This window comes from Anneissia japonica, unplaced genomic scaffold (assembly GCF_011630105.1).
Source record: "Anneissia japonica isolate Jap-2015-1 unplaced genomic scaffold, ASM1163010v1 scaffold4054_len1135799_cov195, whole genome shotgun sequence".
Lineage (NCBI taxonomy): Eukaryota > Metazoa > Echinodermata > Crinoidea > Comatulida > Comatulidae > Anneissia > Anneissia japonica.
The window spans coordinates 524,096-547,146 of record NW_022694605.1 but is presented as its reverse complement, the minus strand read 5'-3'; the positions used below and the strand labels follow the sequence as shown (position 1 = coordinate 547,146).

The following is a 23,051-nucleotide window of genomic DNA, read 5'->3' as shown; positions in this document are numbered from 1 at the left end:
TTTCATATATGTGACCTCTTTTTACATTTTGATGATGTCATCATGGTCAAAAAAATTGTTTTTTCTGACCCCTCACATCTTTCTTTCCTCAAAACGTTGATGAGCCCATATCATCTTAACCATTCGTCATTTCTGAATCTAGGTGAGCAAAATCTTCAGGTCAAGGTTGAATGTCAACAATTATGTATACTTAAAATTATGCCTACTTTTAATCAGTTATAGCTCCTTAGGAAGAAAATATGTAATAAAAATTAGGGGTTAACCCCTAATTTTTATTACATATTCTGAAAGCACATGAATTGTAGATATGATTTTATAGATCATTATGGCTGATCGGACATTGTGACATCATCATATTGCTATCTAATTTTTAAAAAACTGAAATTTTATTTATGACGTCATTATTTTTCAACTTATTTGAACGTATCTTGCTTATTCTTGATCGATTGTCTTCCACCTGTGAGTATGTTATAGCTGAGACAATTCTCTTTCGGAAGTGTCCCTTTATTTTTCATTTTGATGATGTCATCATGGTAAAAAAGAATGCTTTTTTGGAGCCTTCTCATCTTTCTTTCTTAAAAGATGTAAACAATTTTAAAATAGAGGGCGGCAGACGGTATTTCGACGCTATCAGACCGATAGTTCGTATACTGTAAAGGGAAAATTCGTGTGGCATTACCAACCAACAGGGGGTTTTAAATTAAACTTGACAAGGTTTAAATTCATGTGCCATTATCGTCTTCAGGCACGTCGTATAAGGTATTCATACTTGTGCGTTAAAATTTTAAAATTGTTAATATCACTTTTCAGATAATTTAATGCACGTTTCAGGTCATTTTCAGTATTCCAAAACTTATATCATTTATATCAACTTAATATCATTACCGTGCACATGGACATTAAGACGTATGTGTACACATTCGTAAGTCATTAAAAATGCTCAAAATTACTCTTTTTAAAAACTAAATAGAGCATGTTTTAGCATATAATAATTTTCAATCAGCACCGCTCATGCTTCGTGAGGGTCAAAGTATGGCGGATTACCAAACTCGTCCTCAGTGACGAGTTCAAATCTAGTTAACTATTAGAGTGATTCTGTCTACTTTTATTCCTGATGCAGCTGGCGTTGACTGCCAGTGAAAGCTTGTGTCTAATATAATTACATCTTTAGAGTTAGTCTCACAAGTGCTGCCTCATCATTACCTGAGAATAATGTGACGTCACTTATCTTGTTTTTTAGTTGGGTAGCTGTGGTCATATCACTGTGCTATCTTTACGTTCTAACCGGTTGAAAACTGTACCAGATGAGCTAGGACGTTTGTCACGTATGACAGTACTTAACTTGAGTGATAATCGCCTACTCTACCTGCCATTCAGCTTCACCAAGTTGAAAGCCATTCAAGCCTTGTGGTTGGCTGAAAACCAGGTCAGAAATCCTTTTAATTTTTATATTTAAATATTAATTAAGATAATATTGATTATTAATTCTGTATTAAAATGTTATGTTTAAGGTAGTTTATGTATACATAGTGCATTCCCCAATTTAAGACCACTCTAATTCGAGACAACATTTTTAAAGAATTAAATAATCAGTCTTCAATCTATTAACACTAAGCTTACCCCCTGTGTGTAGAACAAACCCAGAGACCCACAATCTTCAGGTCCCAAAGGTGGTCTCGAATTGGAGGGTGAGCTGAATCATGTTCCGAATATCCTATTTTTAAAATTTAGTACTTACGAAATATATTATTCTTTAATGACTTTGTTTAAAAATACTATTTGATTAAAAATATACTCTCAAATTACTCATCCTTGTGCCATGAAATTATTTTATTTCTCCTTCCTGGTTTCTTGTTAGTCATAATATGAATTAAAAAGATATGTATTTTAAAAAAACATTTCAGTCTAAACCTCTTCTACAACTGCAATCTGACATTCTACCAGAGAGAGGCTACAAGGTGTTAACATGTTTCTTGTTTCCCCAACAACCTAAGGCTCCAGAAGAAGGTAAAATTATTTGTTTTCATTTTGTTCATAGATCTGTCTAACTTACAGACGAGAGGTTGTTTTAGGTTGCACTAATTGTAAGATTAATAAGAAGCTGTGCCTATTGTGTTTGGTACATGTGTGAATATGCTAATTGCTCATTTGCTTAATTGGTGATCAGCTCTTGTTATTGTCCGAGATCTTTTTTTTTTTATTCTAGCTTCTCCCCATTTCTTGTTAGCACAATATCTAAAAATTGGCACGAGATTTATACATGCATGCTTCAACAAACATTTAGCTCGGCCTGGAATAGTCACTATAAGGTTTTCAAAGTGCGCAGTTTGCGCAATTTTGCGTTTTTACATTATCGATCATATCAGCCTAACCAATTGCCATTTCAAAATCGTATTAAGTGAGCATTAACTTTGGGTTAATGTTGAATGTACTGTACCTTAATTTTACACGTGCGCTTAATTTTTTAAATGCTCAAAATCACTTTTTGACTAAATTAGAGCATGTTTCAGGCCATTTTGAGCATTTCGAAATTTTTTTGGAATTTTCCACTACGCGCACGCATTTTTACACGCGCAGCACGTACGGAAGGTAGACATTATGTTTTTTCACATAGTTTGTGTTCCTGACATTGTTTTCGCAAATTTCCATTCTTTTTGGTCATCTTTTGGCCAATAGCAATGCCGTATGTGCGCATCAAACATAAGTATCTTTGCGCGGATTTGTGCTGCTATACAGTGAAAATATGCTAAAATCAGGCCTATTTTTAATCAGTTATAGCTCCTTAGGATGAAAGGTATCCCCAATTTTTATTACATATTCTCAAAGCACATAAGTTGTAAATATGATTTTATAGATCATAATGACCCACCAATAGGCGTTTGTCAATGAGAGTTGATACATATATCTCATGAGTGAACATTTTTTGACATTACCATGCGCTCGTGCATCATGGCGTGCGCATACGCCTAAGTAAATCTTTTAAAATGCTTCAAATTCTTTTAAAAAAATGAATTAGCGTATACTTTGGTCCATTTTCAGCATTTAAAAATTGTTCAATCTGCACCGCATACACTTCCTCGAGGGTCAAATTGCGGCGGATCACCTAACTCGTCCTCAGTGACGAGTTCAAATCTAGTTAATATTTTACTTATAAATATAGTTTGGTAAAGTCTGATTGGTTTTAAACTTTGCACAATGCAATATGGTGATAAAAGCTACAATCTTTTGTTTTGGTATGTTTGTGAACATGCTGATTGCTCATTTGCGTAATTAATGTTTACGCTATAGCTAAAGTTTGGTAAGTCTGATTGGTTTCAAACTTCACAGAAACCAAGATGATGATAAGCAGACAGAGCCTACAGTATTGCTTTTTGTACGTGTGTGATTATGCTAATTGCGTAATTAATATTTCATTAATGAGGAAATTTACTATAACATGTGATGGAAATGGAAAAAAAAAAAAACCTGTTAAAAACTTTTAATTTAGTTGAAATTGTAATATTCTTTGTGTTGTTGTCATTGTCACTGGTGTAGAAAATGGTTTTTTACCACGATAATTCAAGTTTGGTATTGGCTGGTTTCAAACTACATATTACTACTCATCAATTCTCAATGACAATGTGGGGAGGTTGCTTTTACTGCGGAGCATAAAAGGAGCATTTCTAGTTGCTTGTTACTGTATCTTCTTAGATAAAATAGAAGACGAATATAATTTTGTTTTAATAGTTTGTCCATTTTTTACTGAAATTAGAAAAAAAATTTCTACCATATTTTGTTAACAAAAATAATTTAATATTTCAGTTCTTTCATTTAGTGCCATGTAAAGATGTAAATATTGTCAATAATTTATTAAAGTATGTACAGCCTATAATTATAGAAATATATACTTAGAAACCCTCACTTAATTTGTATTTATGTTTTATTATGTTAAAATTGCTGGAGGCCTATTTATTGAATAAAAGTCCTCGGGCATACTTGTAGTATGTACTTCAGATATTTATAAGAGAGCTTCTTGTTTTTAATTCTTAACAATTCATACTATTTATGTATGATGAATTAATTAATAATATTTCTGTGTTTAGATATTTATCAGAGTGATGCAGAGAGTTTCCATGCTTCCATCTGGGAACAAAAACGTCTGTCAAACATGAAGATAGCATTTGATGTTGCTGAGCTAGATAATCAGGTATTTAGAAAGATTAATATCCTAAATAATTTCAAGAAAGTCTAGGTAATTAATCAAGGTCTTCTGATCGTTTGGAATTATTTCATAAAAGTATTTTTCAAAAAATGTTTTCTGATTAAACACACATACATAAATGTTTAAAAATGAATAAAAGTTCAAATAGGTGAGTATTATCAAAGATAATAAATAGCAGAAGATAGAGCAGCTTCCCAAAATAGTGGAACATCCGGTCGAAATGCATTGTGGGTACACGGAGAAAAATTTTACTGCATCCGTGCGGCAGCGCTATATAGTAGTAATAAAGGCACCGCTCTTGTTCTTGTTTGTTTCCTGTAGTTTCTCCACTTAGTAAAATGTTTTTTACTGCATCCGCAGGAGGGTGGATGTTCCATCGATTTTAATGCAAATACGCGGAACAGCTCATTCTTCTGCTATTTAAGTTCTTTGGTATTATTTATTTTTTTAAATTAAATTTTCAGGCATCTTACAAAATATAGCATTAACATGTTTGCCACCTGTTCTCAAGGCTGTATGTTATAAAAATATTTCCTATAGATAAATAAACCATTTAGAGCTGTAATAAAGATATATCATGCAGGATTATGCTGGGGTTATTGCCACATTCGGGTTAAAATTAGGCCTAGCAGACCAATTCTAAATTCAGAGAGAACAGTTTGTGAAATGACAAAATTAATTAAAATCTCAAAATACAAACATTCTTGAGCTCTTAAGGCTAACAAATTAGCCACCATGCATATTTTTCTACCAACTCTGATAATAATAATAATAATAATAATATTAGACTTCGGCTTGTTGAACTCGGTTGGGGCCAGGAAGGAACCAGACATAGAAACAACAAACGCAGTAGTGGGTTTCTATGGCCGTTTATTTCACAAGTAATCAATAACAATTTGCCCCAAACTGGGCCCAATATGGGGGAAAACAAAACACCCCACTAACTACATACTAATCAATAATTAAATAGGCGGAGTAAAAGGGGGTGGAGGTGGGATAAATTTAACCAAACCAAACCAAACGAGAGACTCACCTCTTGTCTGAACTGGGGCCATATTAATTGTCAGAGAGCGTCTCGTAGCTAGGATACACTCTCTAACTGAAAGGCATGACCTCTGACCTAAACCATATTACTCCGCCTGTACAATATAATATTAATTAAATCTTATTTATTTAATGACTTATAATAATAATAATAATAATAATAATAATAATATATGTCGGTCTTATATAGTGCTTCATGCCTAAAGCCTCTAAGTGCTTCACGTTATTACCCTGGTCATTTGAACACATACTCAGCTCTGTGAGGAGAATTCCATAATAATGCAGCTAGTACTCAGCGCAGTTGTGGTCGAACCTACCAGGTACCCACTTGTACTCCTGGGTGGAGAGAGGCAAACGTAGGTAAAGTATCTTACCTAAGGACACAAGCAATGTAATGAGCGCCATAGTCTTGAACTTCCGATTTCGCGATCAAAAGTCCAACGCCTTACACGCTGTGCCACATGCTTCCAACTCTAAGCTTACATAAAAAATTTTAAACCATTAAATGGTAACTACATGAAAATACTAGATGAGATATAACCTGATCACAAATGGAGCAAGAAATATTAACCAATATTAATCTTATTAAAATAATCAAATGTATTTTTTTTTCTCATTCCCTATAAAAGTCACAGGTGAGCAAAAAGTCACCTAATCCTTATCCAAAGGAATCTGGGAAGTCTCTGAAGAAAGCAGTGCCAAATGGAGATGTGTCTGACTTTGAACGTCCTAGTGTAAGTGATGTAGACACTTAATAATAATGATCAGTTTGAATTTTAAAATCTTTATTGCAAAGCTGTAGATTTGTGTAAATTTTTCATTTGTGCCACTATTTTCTACATAAATTTTTAGACTACATGGAGCTATGCATATTAGGTTTCCCTTTCACAAGTGTTTTACCCCATTCTTCAAGGTGAGGGTTAGTGGAGTTGACAGTTATGTGATGCCTAGCACACCAATTTACTAGGGGTAACAGAATACTGTAAATAAAAAAGAGGACTGTTGATATGTGTTGTATAGAAGATGAAAATAAGCTATTAAAATTTGAAATAGTGTTTGTATCACTCAATTCCTTAAGACTCTGCTTGTGCATTTTTGGTAGTAAACACTTTAGCAAGAATAGAATGGCTAAGTTAGGATTTATGTTGGTTCTGCATTTAAATCGCTATAAGGATAGGGTTCCTTAAAGAAATATCATGCCGTGGATTTCAAGTTAGCAAGTCGATTAGAGCACCCAGTTTTTGCCCAGCTCTAATGCTTAACCCAGGTAATATTTCTGTCCTTCGAATACCAAGGCTATAATCAAAGTGTTTTTTTAATTGATTAGTTTTATTTCTTCGACATTTCTTCGACATTTATTGCACTACAATGCATGTTGAAAGTATCCCATGTTATTTTGATTAGAAGTTCATAGGCTTCTTTTTGAGATGGATTAAACCCACTGGTTTTTCAGTATGCCAAAGGGCCGGCGGAACGTTTTTCAAAGTGGGGGGGGGGGTCCTCCTCCGCTATGAATGGGAATATGAATCGATACTTGAATTGCGAGGGAGCAGATCGTACTAAAACTACATAGACATTATATATTTTCAGCCAAAAATGGTTAAGGGGACCCCCTCCCCTCCCCCGGTTCTGCCGGCCATGTGTCTTTAATAAAGGGAGGGTATTAAATGAAGTTAAAATGATATGACGCTGGATATAATGCAAGTTAAAACAATGTCTAAATGTATTTCAACAGTATGATGACATAACATATTTTCAAATTTCCTAAAAGTTTAATGACGACATAATTTTTTTGTGATCTTGATTTTTAGAGGAGACATCGTAGTAATGGGAGTGCTCATCTTAAAGAGAAACAATTATGGTCAGATGGCAATTCAAAGAATGACCGAGGGTTACAGTTATTCAAGGCAGATCGTGTATGTCATGCATATTTTGTTTCTTACAAAATATCTCGTCCCATTATTTTTGTGATTTTATACATTATAACAAAATTATATAAATGACCCACAATTTGATAAAACTTATGTCCTTCACAATATAAAATTAGCCTTGAAATCATAAGGGCTTAGACAGGAGAATTCATCTTGTTTCTTCAACATTTTATAAAAAAAACCTGGTAATTGAAATGATTAATTTGTGAATAGACCCAGTTATCAGAAAAAATGGATAATAATGTTATGTTAATATTGCTAAAGTGTAAAATTATGAAAAACAACACTGACGCCTTTAACGCCTTCTCAAAAACCCTTCTCAACAATAAAAGCCCCGGGGTGTTTATTCGAATGTAGGGTAATTAAATTGGAAATGTATAACTACACAGAATAAGGAAATATATAGTGTTTGTTATATTTTTAGAAGAAACGCAAGCAAGATAAAGAACGTTTTGGCCGAGGTTCACTGGGTCCTCGTACAGGAGAAAGTGATACAGAATTTATTGCTATGCAGATGAGAGAAAGCTTAAAGAAGAATTCTAAGGTAAGGAAACAAAAATCTAAATCTTTAGTTTCCAAGCAATTTGGAGTAGTTTACACAGAGTGTAGGGACAGAAAGCACCTGAAAATTTTGCCTTATTTTACATGATAGATAGAATTGAGAGGTTTCACCACGTTGTAGAACCTCTAAAAAAATGCAGCCTAAATAGGTCCTAATAGCAGGCATGTTCTTTTACTGCAAGCATTTTACGTGAGAAGCCGTAGGCCTATTTATCTATCGATTTTATATTTTTTTCTTTAACATAGTTGTTGCTTATTAAGCCTATAGTATTTGATGCAGCTAACGTTGTACCATCGCTGTGTTTAATTTCCGGTTCGACTTGTATTTGTTGTCGAAAGATATTAGGCCTACAGACTTTTAAGTTGGTTGCATACAGGAGGTAAATTGTTTTAAAAATCCAAAAGTCATAAAGTGGTCGCAGCCACTTACGAGAAGTGGTGGTTTATGAGAGGTATCAAATGCAATGATTAGATAGGGAGAACAAATGGGACCATATGAAAGTGGATGTTAAGGGAAGTGATTGCTTACGAGAAGTGGTTGCACAGGAAGGTGAAACTTTATTATACCAGGGAAGAGTTAATTTACAGGTTTCCCTGATTATACCAAGTAATACTGTTATAAATTAAAATTACAGTGTTTTCATTTGCTACTATTAAATGATACGGGTAACCAGAAAGTTGCTATGATTTTTTTAAATAGTTTTTATTTCAATACATTCGAGACATGTGCGTTGGGTGTTGTTGAGTAAGTTTTACAACAAACTTTTCACATCGTTAACGAAACTATAAATTTGAAATCATTTATTTCTGCTTAATTGTTACTGATTAACAACTCTTCTTTACATTGCAGGTTTAAAAAAAGCACTGATTTCTTGCAGGCTAACATCAACCATGCTTTACTGCAGGCTAACATCAACTGTTTTATTGCAGGCTAATATGCAACTGCTTTCTTGCGGACAAAATTTCTCATTGCCAAGGGCTTAATTAATTTGTTTAAAGGGCCGAAATTGTTTTTTACTTGTTCTCACGGGACAAAGATAATATCTGAGTACCAGTAATTAAGCAACTCATTGTAATGTTTTTGGTAATTTCAAATTCTAATTTTTGTTATACTACACAACAATATATGGTAAAAAATTCAGTAACTTTAAGCAAAGAATACATAATTATCAATATTCTGTTCGCACCCTAGTTGGTTAAAGCAATAAGATATTTAATTCGGTGTATAATAAACGTTATCATTAAAAATATATAATAAACATAATTGAAGCCCCATTCCCGGCAAAATTTAAGTTGTTACGAAAAATCTGAGTTTTATATGTTATATAAAGATTTATAAATAAAATACAAAATTGCTAGTTTAACTGAGTTTAGAAAAAATTCTTAAATATGAAAAAAATTTAAAATAAGACTTTTGCTTAAAACTGAAATTTATGCCAATATATTTCCATGGTTTATGATAATTAGAATAATGCATATTATTTTATCTTTAAAAATTCATATTTAGTGAAATTTTGCCGGGATTTATTTTAATTTTATTATTTGTTTTTAATTTAAATTTTTCACATGGGCCTTAGGAGGTTGCTTTACCCACCATAACCAGAACCATACTGATCAATTTTTAGTAACGTGTCAGTGAATTAAGTATTCAGTTCACGTAAATACTGTACTTAGCTTACTGCATGCATGTGTTTGATGCTAACTGACAGCTCTGCAGTACAGTCACATAATCAACAGTTGTTTGTGACAATGAATGTGCAAGATTGCGCGTGCCTCCAAGGCTTTCAGCTCCAAAGCTCTCTAATGATTCAAGTTACTGCATGACCATTTTATATTTTTAATAACTAACTAGACTTGTACTAAATGTGTGACAAATTTCTTACTATTCATGTTTTTTTGGAAAATGCGTGTTACATCGTAAATCACTTTGAAATGCGGGACTGTTTGTAACTATGCATTTAGTACAAAAATGTCAATTTTGTTAAAATTTCACTAAATATGAAGAGAAATAACTCATCAAACTTACCAGGGAGAGTTGTGATGTTAAGACCTTCTATGTTTGATCATTTATCATCGAATATTTTACATTTTTCAGTGAATAAATTAAGGTCATCAAAACTAGAGTCCACACTTGAATGTCCCCTATGTCATTTTCATTTATGGTCATTCTTTCCATGTTTGGTGTACCTTCCTTAGCGTCTTCATCATAGCCAGGCTTTCATTGATGGGTATTATAATATTCTCAAAGTTTGTGCTTATGCCCCTCTTTTGGTTACATTGCCAGCAGTTGATTAGCTTACCATGTGTCTGCAGACTTGTGATGTTTGTCTACTCTCATGACAATGGTAATCTTAATTAAGTGAAGATGAGCTACTTTATCTCCTGAGTGACAGTAATATACGAATTACTTTATTCTTTTCAGTAGTTTGATTGTTCCTTTTTTAGTTCCTATGCATGTATGCAATAGGAACTTGTAATCACTTTTCACTGTTTTTCCTGTGTGTAGTGTGCGTGTGTGAAAATGCGCATGCGTGAAAAAAAAAGTTTTCTGACATTTTGTTTTTCCTCGCGATGCGAAGTTCGATGTGAAGTTTCTGCAGTGTTTAGTCAGGGCTCATGCTAACCGATTGGCAAGTCGGCATGGATGAGACTATTTTGGTTTTGCGGGGGAAAAAAATCAACTGCTGTAGGCATAGCCATTTTGAAGAAGGCCTAAAATAAAAAAAAGGTTTTAATACTTGCTGAAATACATCGTTTTTTCATTTAGATCTTTTTTTTATTACCTCCATGCAACGTTTTTTTCTGTTGTATGAGTAGTCATATGAAGTACTATATTACCGACAGTTGGCTATGCAGCAGTGTACCCTTTGAATGCAAACTGAAGACAAATAAAGATATAAAGGCAGCCGACTGTCAGGTACATAACAACTATCTAGCTAGACTTTCCACAAAAACATGAGGCCTAGGCCTAGTTTATAGTACAGTAGTTACTGCGATGCGAGGGTGGTAGATCGTTTAATCAATGATATCGTGTTATTGTCTAATACGTAAATTACATCTAAATAATGTGTGTAAAATTTAAGAATGCACCGTGTGGTAGATTTCTTTGTTATACAGTAGTATATACGTAGCAGAGTGACGGCAGCTAGGCTCGGCCTAGCCTAGAGCCTAATATTAATAATAATAATAAAATATTTATAATGCGCTATTTTGGGCCATAAAGACTCCCCCCTGAATTTTTCAACCACCACACAAATTTGACCCAACCATATTTTCTGATTATGTCATTTATGATGACTTAATCAGAAAATGGCTGGTTAAGTCATGTATCATGCATAGGAACGTTGACGCCTGCAAGGCTCTGGTTTGTTGAGGTGGAGGCCGTGTGATGTGGAACTAGTTTGGTCAGTCTCATTTTGATTCAGAAAAGTGTAGTTGTTGTCAGTAAGTTTTGTCCATACAACAATTTCAGGGTGGCATTTACTTTTTGCACTCAGTGATTTGCAACTTTGTTATCAAGCTGTGGGCAAATTCTTGACACATACACATTTCCTGAGATCTGGCTTAGGCTGACCTATACTACTAAATCTATAAAAAGTATCAGTTTCTAGTAGTTAAGCATGTAAAAAGGCAGGTATCATTGGGTCTGTACTTTTCCTTTGCCTTTTTAAGTCAAAAATTGTTTTCTGGCCATTTCTCTACTGACAACTGTAAAATGCTGGTCCCTGCCTTAAGTCAAAAGCAGAACATCCCCTTAAGCGCCTCGAGGTTGTGTCAACGTGAGGCGCTATATAAGTCCATAATTATTATATTTATTATGATGCAACATCAGCAGAATTTATTTTGGTGGGCACGTACCTCCATTGGCTTTGGTTAGTCACACTTTGAATTTCACCTACCCTATTGGCAACAAATGGCTTAATGTTCCTACTTCTTCCCCTGACCCACCATCATGTTCATACTGTCAGACTAAAATTGTACATGTTGAAGTCTATGGCCAATACCCTTGTTACAGATTTTGCCAGTTTTAGTCCTAACATAGCTGCTAGTAGCTCCAATCTAGGTATGCTTGTAGCTTTTAAAGGGGCTACCTTGGTTTAAGAAGCTACAAATTGCACTGAGACTTTGTTACAAATATCACAGCTGCATAAGCATCACTTGAAGAGTCACAAAATACATGCAATTGTAGGTCTTTTCCCCCATTTTGACAGACATATCAATTTCAATTTTGTCCAAACGTTCTAAATTTTGTAGCCCACTCTCTAATTTCTAACTCCAAATCCCCATCAAGGGGTTGATCCCACTCAAGTCGAAAATTCACTGTATTAAAAGTTAGCTGATATTATAACAGGCGATACAAACCCAAGAGGGTCGAACACTGATGAGTGCTGACTTAATACAATTAGTTTGGTTAGGCTTTCCAATTTACTGGATTTAGCAGGACATATAAATTGAAATTTATCTGATTCAGTATCCCAAGTCAAACCTAAAGTTTTTGTTGATAGCAATTTATTTATTGTGATATCCACAAATTTGGTCCTCATTTGGAATACATTCTAACACAGTTCCTGGTTTCATACCTGCTTAATTCTGAAGTCCTTCTAATTGCCTTGTTTGTTCATCAACAACTGAAACTAGTGAATCATACAATGTAGAGAAAGTACAGTGTAAACTGCAAATGGAAATTTGTCTTTATGCATCTGACCATTTTTATAAAATACTCTAAGAGCAATATTTATATATTTATTCCAAAAGCACCCATCGACATTGAGTTGTTTTGAAACATCTAAATTTCTTCAAAGAAACCAAAGCTTTGGCCTATTTTCATAATTGCTGTGAAGCAGCCAATTCATATTCTTGACAGCAATTTGACCTCTGAAAGGTCATTGTTTGTCAAAAAACAAGGGCCATAAGACGATTGAAAAGTGGAGTTTCCTTCTTTCATTCTGCCGGGTAAAATCAATTACTTTAGGCGACGTTTGTAGATAACCTACATGTACCAACGTCCGCATGTCACGCTAGCCTTATCCTACTCTAGGCCTAGACTAGCTAGGATGGTATGCCTAGCCTTGAAGGGACGAAGGTCCCAATGAAAAACAACGTCGCTCTTTGATAGCTAACATTGTATTGTATTTAAGCACACTTTATTCAAAAATTGAATACACGGTCACATGGTCCAACAGGTAAAACATAACTGGCACGCAAACCAGAGTCATCATGAAAAAATCTTGAGGAACATGCAACGGAATTTAATTACTTTTTTTTTTTTTTTTTTTGTATAATCATTTATTTTATTATTACACCTAATTTACTTATTTATTTACTTAATTTGGTAAAGTAGGCGTTCAACCATCCTTAAGTTTTTGTGTACCCCAACATCCACCGTCACCCAAGGACACACCAGAAAATGCTGCCTGGTGAGGTTTACGGAATTACCGCACAGCTTACATGAGCAAGCATTATTAAGGTGGTAACAATTAGCTATGCTACACCAAAGGTTATGGTAAGCCGTCCCTATCCATTGCCCCATTGTTTTCCTTATTGGCCCACGCAACAGGATCACATTTGGAGGGGTCTGAATGCCATCACGAATCAGCGATGGTAAAGGAGTATTTAATCTAAAGTAATTTTTGAGAATATCTCCAAGCACCCACCTAACCAGATTCATCAAGGAGATGAGAGCAAGGAGAAATTTTGAAACACCCCACCAGTGTTTTAGTAGACGGCACTGCACAAGAGTTATGTAATCAAAGTCAGCACTGGTCATTTGTGCAACAAAAGCTTTCAGGCCATAAGTTGCGGACGGCAAAACTACAGCGAAAAAAAGTCTCTCAAGTGAGGTCAGAGACATGTTTTCAAGGGGCATATTAACTGCAATCTTCGCACAGGCGGAAATTCCTTTTTTTTTAGGTAATCTAGGTGTCCTTTATAACCTCCCTTAGTTTTAAACACAACACCCAAATAAATAAATTCAGAAACAAACTCGATGTTTGAACAGCCACAGAGAACACTGTCTCGGGCTCCGAGACGCCCCCCCTCTACGAAATTTTACTATCTTCGTTTTACTGACATTAATTGTCAGTCCATTGCTCACGCAGTAATTAGATAGTAAATTAATAGATTTTTGCAACAGATCAACTTCTCTCGTACATATGGCAAGATCATCAGCATACAGTAGAGTAGTGATGTTGCCCGGAGCTTCAACACACGAGGGGAGATCATGTGTGAAGAGAATATAAAGGAGAGGTGATAGGCATTCACCTTGGGCCAGGCCAATATTCTGTGTGACTGCTTCACTCAATACATTATTTGTTAAAATTTTAATGTAATTCTCTCTCAGTAGAGACAACAACGCTTTCATAATCTTGGGATGCAATCCTAGTTCACAAAGCTTCCGAAGCAACCTACCCCTGTCCACGCTGTCAAATGCCTTTTTAAAATCCACAAACGCCACATAGAGTGGGCATTTGGGAATAGTTAAGGTGTTATTTATTAGCATATTAAGCGGTTTCAGTGGATAGGTCGTTTCGGAAGCCATGCTGTTGTGCAGGCAGTATCCCTTGGTTTTCTGCCCAGTTTAATATACGTTTACTTAGTATATACGTATAACATTTTAGAACACACGATGATAATGCAATACCCCTATATGAGTCTGGGTGTGACAACGATCCTTTGCCCTTATATATTGGCAACAAGTAGCCAATCAGATGGGCAACAACTGTTTAGAAAACAAAAGTTTAAAATTTGAGTTATTGGAGTTACTAAGATCTCACTACAGTTTTTCAAAACATCATAGGTGATGCCCTCCGGCCCGGCCGCTTTACCCGCTTTCCCCCTACCAAATGCAATTAAAATTTCGGACTCATCAATGGGCCATGAAATAGGATCATCATCTGTCACTACATTTGCGTAGTAAGGCAACATCGGTAGATTGTCAGTATGCAATAAGGCACTAAAGTGATCAAACCACATTTCAGGGGACACCTGGGATCCACCCGACCTTGTTTTTCTAGTTCTCCAAAGTGACCAGAAATCGCTGATACTGGCTTCAGCCTTTTCAATCATCCGTATTATTTGCTCCTCCTGATATTTATGTTTTTTCTTTCTCTTGAGGCGCTGGAATTCTGCTCCAAGTTGTGAATTAATAGCTAACAGTTTCTTACTGTTGTTTTTCTTTATTCGAGCGTATGAACGTTGCGTTTTTACCTTTAATTCAAAGCATTCTTTATCAAACCACGGTCGAGATTTTCGTTTGCGCGATTTGATGCAGGAGTTCTTGATTGCATTACAAAGGTACAAATACGCGTCCTCTACATTGTTTGCCTCATTACCATGATCACAGTTTAGAATGCTATATAATTCCTCTACGTCCACACTTATTGCCAGTTTATTGTAATCAACCTTGCGAATAGGGTTGCTTCTCACGCCCATTTTGTTTGGTGAGCACTCATAACTAATATCCACCAACTGGTGTTTCGCCTCCAGAGATGGTAATACTCGCACTCGTATATCTTGATCAAGCATATCCTTTATGAAAACAAGATCAATTACGCTCGTTCCCTGAGCAGAAATATATGTTTGTATGGTAGGGTCATTTGCACATACAAATCCAATATCACACAATCCAGCACACAAATCCCGACCTCTAGTGCCGGAGTCTATACGTGCGTTAAAATCTCCTGCGATAATCAAAGGTGCTGCTCCTGTCGGAAAGAGCAATATTGCGTCTACCACTTCACTTAGAATATCATCTACGTCGTAGCCAGGTTGGAAATAACAAACTATAAAACTGAGAAGAGATGTTGCTACACACACTATGTTCTTGTTCTTATTTTTGTATACCAGTTTTGCATTCCATGCTACCTCACTTATAAGGCCTACAGAGAGACCTCCAGATGGTCTCCTCCTTTCCGGTACCACGGCCGTTTGATTAAACCACAGCCTGTTATCAGCCACATAGTCGTCTGTGGCCATAGTTTCCGTGAAATCAAGTCGGTTCCTTATTCCCTTCACATTCCACAATAAAATTTTTGTTTGTGCAAAAGTGTTTCTTACCGAATTTGCGCCCCATAGCCTGCCACTATCATTGTGAAAAGGTAACTCACAAAAAAAGAGCCTTAGTACGTAACTCAAGAAACTTAGCACAATTATCCTTATGCTTTAAAAGCCAATGTTTGCGTTTATAAGGTTTACGACATCCATGACAGGTCATATCCATCAGTTTTCTTCTCCTAGCGTGTCGATAGGTACGACGTGAGCGTTCATTGTCCGCTAGTACCCCGGAACAGCCTACTACCACGTCCTTGTTTGGCTGGCTAGGAATTCTGTCACCCTCAGCATTTTTACTACGTAGAATGCGCAGACTTGCATTAGAACTAACGTTTCTAGGGCAGGTGGTGGTGTTCTGTTTGTATTCAAGTTTAACATCTCTGTCCTACTATAAGAAATAACAGGGTAAATACCTGGATTTACAACATTAATTGCAGCGCCAAGACGAAACAGCCCCGAGGACGGCCATCTTGGTTATTATTGTCTATTTAACATCACAATAATTGTCTATTTAACATCACAATAATTGGTGATCCGCAACTCTTGCGGATCACCTCTTGTTATTGTCAGGATCTTTTTTTTCTTTTTATTCTTCTTTCTTTCTCCCCATTTCTTGTTTGCATGATATCTCAAAAAATGCCATGAGTTACGCACAATCGCTGTCAACGAACATTTGGTTTGGTCTGGATTAGTCAATGTGAGCATGTTAATGTGCTCAGTCATGCGTGACGTCGTCTACGCGTAATTTTGCGTTTTTAATAACGTGTTACATAATCGAACATATCATCCTAACCAATTGCCATTTCGAAATCATATTCAGTGAGCATAAACTTCAGGTCAAGGTTGAATGTCACTTGTCTTAATTTTATAAGTGCACATCATACCGCGTGCATACACGTACATCAAAATTTTAAAAAATGCTCAAAATCACTTTTTGACTAAATTAGAGCAGGTTTTAGGCCATTCTGAGCATTTCAACATTTTTCAAATTTTTGGCACCGCGCGCGCATTTCTACGCGCGCTCACATACAGAAGCTGGAATCATCGGTTTTTTTACATGTTTTAGGTTCCTGACACTGTATTCACAAAGTTCCATCTGTTTTGGTCATCTTAGGGTCAATGGCAATGCCGTACGCGCGCATAGAAGATACGAATCCCTGTGCGCGTTTTTGTCGACATAGAGCTAAAATAGGCGAAAATCATGCATATTTTCAATCAGTTATAGCTCCTCAGGATGATCGGTGCCCCCCAATTTTTACTATATATTCTGAAAGTACATAAGTTGTAGATATGATTTTATAGATCATAATGGCTGATCGGACATTGTGACGTCATTATATTGCGATCTGAATTCAAAAAACTGATTTTTAAACTATGACGTCATTTGTTAAAATGCGCATTTGACGGTATTTTGCGTATCCTTGATCGATTTTCTCCAAATATCGAGTATGTTATAACTTAAACAATTCTCTTTCATATATTTGACTTCTTTTTACATGTTCATGACGTCGTCATGGTCAAAAAAATTGTTTTTTCTGACCCCCCCCACATCTTTCTTTCCTCAAAACGTTGATGAACCCATATCATCTTAACCATTCGTCATTTCTGAATCATATTAAGTGAGCATAATCTTCAGGTCAAGGTTGAATGTCAGGTACCTTAATTTTCCGTTCGCGCGACTCAATGTGCGCGTACGTCAACAATTATGTATACTTAAAATTATGGCTACTTTTAATCAGTTATAGCTCCTTAGGATGAAAGGTAACCCCTAATTTTTATTACATATTCAGAAAGCACATGAATTGTAGATATGATTTTATAGATCATTATGACTGATCGGACATTGTGACGTCATCATATTGCTACCTAATTTCAAAAAAACTGAAATTTTATTCATGACGTCATTATTTTTCAACTTATTTGAACATATATTGCTTATTCTGGATCGATTGTCTTCCACCTGTGAGTATGTTATAGCTGAGACAATTCTCTTTCAGAAATGTCCCTTTATTTTTCATTTTTATGACATCATCATGGTAAAAAAGAATGCTTTTTTGGAACCTTCTCATCTTTCTTTCTTTCTTAAAAGTTGTAAACAATTTTAAAATAGAGGGCGGCAGACTGTATTTCGACGCTATCAGACCGATAGTTCGTATACTGTAAAGGGAAAATTTGTGTGGCATTAACAATCCTATTGACCAAAAGGTCTTTAAAAGAACGTAAAGTGCGTTCGTATCGAACACGTGGTGCGCGTCTATGCTGGAATTCGAAACACAGCACGCGTTCGATACGAACGCCTTTTACGTTCTTATGAAGGACACGTCCCTTCGTGGGAGTACTTTTTAACGTTCTATTGCCTGTATACAAAATAAGGGCAGTCGGACCTCTTGCAGTTTTATACTCTTTGAGACTTCCAGCGGCCTAGCTTGAGCAGCTGGCTAGTTGCAATAGAGCACCGCGCGCAGCGGATAGCGCCGCTAGACCCTTGCCACAGCAGCAGTAGAGAACAGACACGATCTTGCTAATTAGGCCTACTAAAATTACTGTACAGTATATGTAATCATTGAAATAGCTTTTTAAGACTTGCTTGTTTTTAATATAAATATTTCGTGTTTTTTCTGTTTTAAAATGTTTGTGCTCGTTAGCAATTTAGTTTTATCGTTGATTTAATCCATGATAGTAACTATGTACCGCGAAATGCTGGGCCTCTGAAAGTCCCCCAGTGGTTGTTGCCAGGTTATTGGAAATATTCATTTCAAATTTCTTGAAAATAGTCTATAGCGTTGGCTCCCACTTTGGCAACACTCTTTGGCAGTCAACTCGCCCCTAGAAAACCCGCCCTTGGAAACTTGCCCCATAAAAAAATGTACACTTCCTAGACCATGCAGTCTTTAAAATAAAAATTGTAACCTTTGGTAATCAACTACATTTTCCACATACATAGAAATTTTTGAAACTTTATTAAAAAAAACCTAAGCCATAATTCACCACTATAGACATTTTTTGACAAAAATGAAAAATTACGACTTTGTTACCCAATGAGAAGTGTTCTAATATAGACAATGGGTTGTGTCTCATATTATTTGTTATATTTATGGGTCGTGCTCATATTACTTGTTATATTTTTATTATTCATTATTTTCACTTGACTCGCATAAATAATTTTGTTCGAAGAACATTTATATGCAGTTGTACTTCGCAGCACTTCACTTGCAATTTGCAATTTCTAGTTAAGTTTTTATTAAAGTTGTCTTATTATTCAAATTAATTTTTACAATTTCAGAGTAAGAGTCGTCGAGGATATTCAAGTGATACAGACAGTTTTCTGAAAAGCTCACCTTCACATTCGGAACATCAACAATTTAAGAAAATTATTAAAAAGGAATTAATAACAGAGGCTGATGAGGAGGTTGCAATAATCAATGCTGGGACTGATCAAACAGATAATCAAAGTGATAAATTAATTAGCAAATCACCCGAGAAAAAGGTGAATGTCCATGTTAGCAGTAACACACCTGTAAGAACACAAGGTTTTTCAGAAATTCCTATTTCTAAGACATTTCCTGTTGCAGAGCAGTTAAAACCACAAAGGGGGCTAAGGCGGTCTGGTTACAGTACAGACCCTGAATATAATCCCAAGTTACATCAACAAATGTTGGATACTGAACTTAAAATTAGAGCTAAAGATGATCACCATCTGAAAAAACCTAAAAAATTTATGCAACGTCGGGATTGGCAACATATAACACGGACCAATGAGGTATGGATTGATGGCTTTACCGGTGCTCCAATTGAAGGGCCTTCTACACAGAATCAACCAGATACTCACAATGGTAATGTTGAACATCTAAGTTCTCAAGCAAATCGTAACCAAAACAGTAGCACAACTTATTGGTCGAACAGTCATACTGAACCCTATTCATCATCACAGTCAAATTTAAGTAGATCACGACAACATATACCAAGTTATGAGGATGTGATGCGTAGTAGAGATGTCGTGGCATATCAAAGAAGTTCCACAAAGGGTGAACAAGAACGAATGAAGAGTGATGCTTTAGACATTGGTTCCTCTAGGAATGATTTCAGACCCATGTCACAAAATATGTCATCCAGTAATTCACAGATTTCACCAGACAAAATGTCAAGTCAACCAATGACAAAAAACCTGTTGCACCAACCAATGACTAATGAAAGATTAGAACAGAGGAACTTTACCTCATATGAACCTTGCAGAAGGGCACATGCTAATGAAAGATTACTTAATGGAAAAGAGACAAATGAAGGAAATTATGACAGAACTAACTCAATGCCACATGACCAAAGATTCAGGAACCAGTCCTCTTCAATGGTAGGAACATTGATTATTTCAATTCATTTATTTAATGACAATAGAATATTGAATACTTATAATTACAAAACAATTACATACATTAATATACTGTAAAGAAAGCTAGATCAAGAGAAGTCTAAACAATATTGAGTAGACTCCTAGAGTTTGTAAAATAATTCTTCCATTCAACTTTTTAATCTGAATATATTTTTACAAATTGTTTTTATACAACATATATCATATGGTCAATTCCACAGAATCATGGACATCATGACTAAAATTTGAATTCTGTTGTACATGTTATGCTTATTTTTCATTTTTAAGACTATCCCTGGTATACAAAATACATAATTTGAAAGTCGTCCTGAGACCCAAACTATAGAATATTCTGTGCTCTACATTTTTATATGCTTTTATCTATTGAATGAAAATTGTGTTGTCATTTTAGGCTAATTATTAATAATTATACAATAATGCTTGAATGTCTTATTTTCATAAACTTTTAGCCCAGTTGCAAAATAAATATAGTAACCATAAGCAAAAACTTGAAAATGAGTTCTTAATTCTAGTTTTATGTAAGAGTTGGGTTAAAGCTATAAAAAATGACTATATCAGAATCTTATTTTCCTCTTTTAACATAATTGAACAGTTTGTATGATGTACAGTTAAATTTTCTTGGAAATTAATTAGATGAGAAAATCTGTTTCTGCGTAACACCTGTAAGTCTTTCTTTCGGGTTTTTGTGTGTACCTGTAACACCAAAAATTATTAAGTAATCATGTTTATAGTTGAAAATATGCATTTTGTAGGCATGCAATATGATTGAAATTGTAGTAAATTAAAGGATATCAATCAAAAATATTTATATATATAGCACTTAATATCCACAAAGCGTTCATTGGTGCTGTCACACTTGCTTAGAATGCTATTAAAAAAAGGAGAGCTAAGATAAAATCTCACTATAAGAAAAAGTTTCAGCAACAAAAATATATGTTACATGTACAGTGTATTAAGATTAGTCCAAAGTAAGATTTGTTAAATATAATTATTCAAATTTGCCAAGTTAATACTGGAATATGACAAGGGCCTTCAGGCTGGTATACTTGATATTGAGATCAAATCATCAAGTTAATATTTTTGTTTATGTTACAAACAATATAAACCTTGTTATCGTGGGCGTAAAAAAATTAAGGTCACAGAGGCATGTTTTCTTTGTAAACACATAAACTAGTAGTAAAATGACTTGTAGAAAGTTTAGTAGAAATTTTGTGTGTAGGTAATGTTTGATGAATAATATAGATGTAGGCCATAAGGGGGTTATATGCAAAAATTTCTCATGAATAAGGTCATCCATGTCTTCTGGTTCTCGGTGATGCAGTCACAGCGACTGTTAGTCGTGACACGTTAGCAATCAAAACACATGAAGTGTAAACCACCTATAAGACTATGTTTGAGCTTGAGCATTTCCAGTATTTATTTCTATTTCCAGTGTTTACTACTACTACCACCAATACCAGTCTAGCCTAGGGGTTAGGCGTATGCTTAGGCCAAGCTAAGTTTAGCCCAACAGATAGCATTCACTGAATTTTATATTGTAAAATTAATACAATACTAACAAATATAGTAAATAGAATTTAACTGATATTGATTAGCAGACTTTAGGTAAACCAACACCAGGCATATAGAAATATAAAACAAGCTCTGCATGGCACTAAAGAGCAGATCTTTCACTATGTTTTTTCAAAAGTAATTTTGGATACTTACCCTATACTATTCTATTGTTACTCTTTGTCGCTTTTCATAATTGGTAATTTTTTTTGCATTTCAATGTGTTAAACAGCAAGATGATAACACAAAGGGTGATGATAATGTCTTCAGGTCTAACCTTGCTCATGTTGATATGCCATCTTCTCCAAGTCAGCAAGATTTCCCTTCACCACCAGAGTCGCAGCAACATGAGCTTAATGACTATGTTGTAAATGTCAATGTTGGACGGTATATTGATGGTGCAAGATATGGAGGCCCACCCAGACCAAACCAACTTAATGTCAGGTCCATGGAATATTTTGACAGTTCACTAGTTGCCAACAATAAGCCTGGCAAGAACTATGTAGAACCGAGACCTGGTAAGTAATGTACATACAGGTACACCTTGTTTAAACAAACTATTTTCTTTAAATTGAAATTTACAGTTTTGTTGAACCAAGTATGATGGTTATGTTTACATTTTGATCACTTGCAGACTTAGTAAACTTGTCCCGTATTAAAAATGACCCCTAGCATCAGTGGCGTAGGAGTCTTGAAATGGAAGGGAGCTGGTGAAGGTGGGGGATCAGTCATTAGGTGAGGGGCTAACTCGCCAAAATAAGGTGATTTGAGGTGATTTTTTAATACATGAACGTGATTTGTGGGTGGGGGCACGTCTGATAGATAGGCGAGTTTTTTTTTTCGGGTGGGGTGTGCGCGTCCCTCACGCATCCTAGAAATGCCAATACCTAGCATACCCTGCAATTTACCCTACGGTCCACCATTGTGACAGTATTTTTTATTGACTACACCACCAAGAATGAGTTTTCTTGGGTGTTTCTTCTCACATTGTTTTAGTGAATTTAGCTTGATTGCACTATTCACATTTTCATAATGGCAGGGATGAATTATTTCTTCCTTGAAGTCGATACAATGTTATTGTGCAATCCTTGCACTTGAGTTATATTTTTTGGAAAATATCTTACTAATTATACACAGTGTCCCTTTAACAGCCTGCATAACTGAAATCAGTCATTTCCTGTAACTTGTGGACAAAATGTTACGTTGAAGCAAATAGAAACATGAATGTTCCGAACAATTTGAGACCAAAAGTATTAAAAGTTTTTATGACTTTTCAGTGCCAATATACACTATATGAATCTAGTTCTTTAGTAGGTGGCCATTGTCA

At 35.3% G+C, this 23,051-nt stretch overlaps 1 protein-coding gene across 1 annotated transcript in view; it reads left to right on the top strand.

Annotated features, from left to right (window-relative positions):
• Positions 1-23,051, top strand: part of LOC117101101 (erbin-like) — a 52,648-nt gene that overhangs the window by 16,191 nt on the left and 13,406 nt on the right. The window contains exons 10-17 of the mRNA XM_033240975.1: positions 1,241-1,426; positions 1,905-2,007; positions 4,083-4,186; positions 5,875-5,979; positions 7,057-7,161; positions 7,601-7,720; positions 19,070-20,134; positions 21,957-22,242. Of these exons, the coding sequence (XP_033096866.1) occupies positions 1,241-1,426; positions 1,905-2,007; positions 4,083-4,186; positions 5,875-5,979; positions 7,057-7,161; positions 7,601-7,720; positions 19,070-20,134; positions 21,957-22,242 (2,074 nt within the window). The remainder of the gene's footprint in view (positions 1-1,240; positions 1,427-1,904; positions 2,008-4,082; positions 4,187-5,874; positions 5,980-7,056; positions 7,162-7,600; positions 7,721-19,069; positions 20,135-21,956; positions 22,243-23,051) is intronic.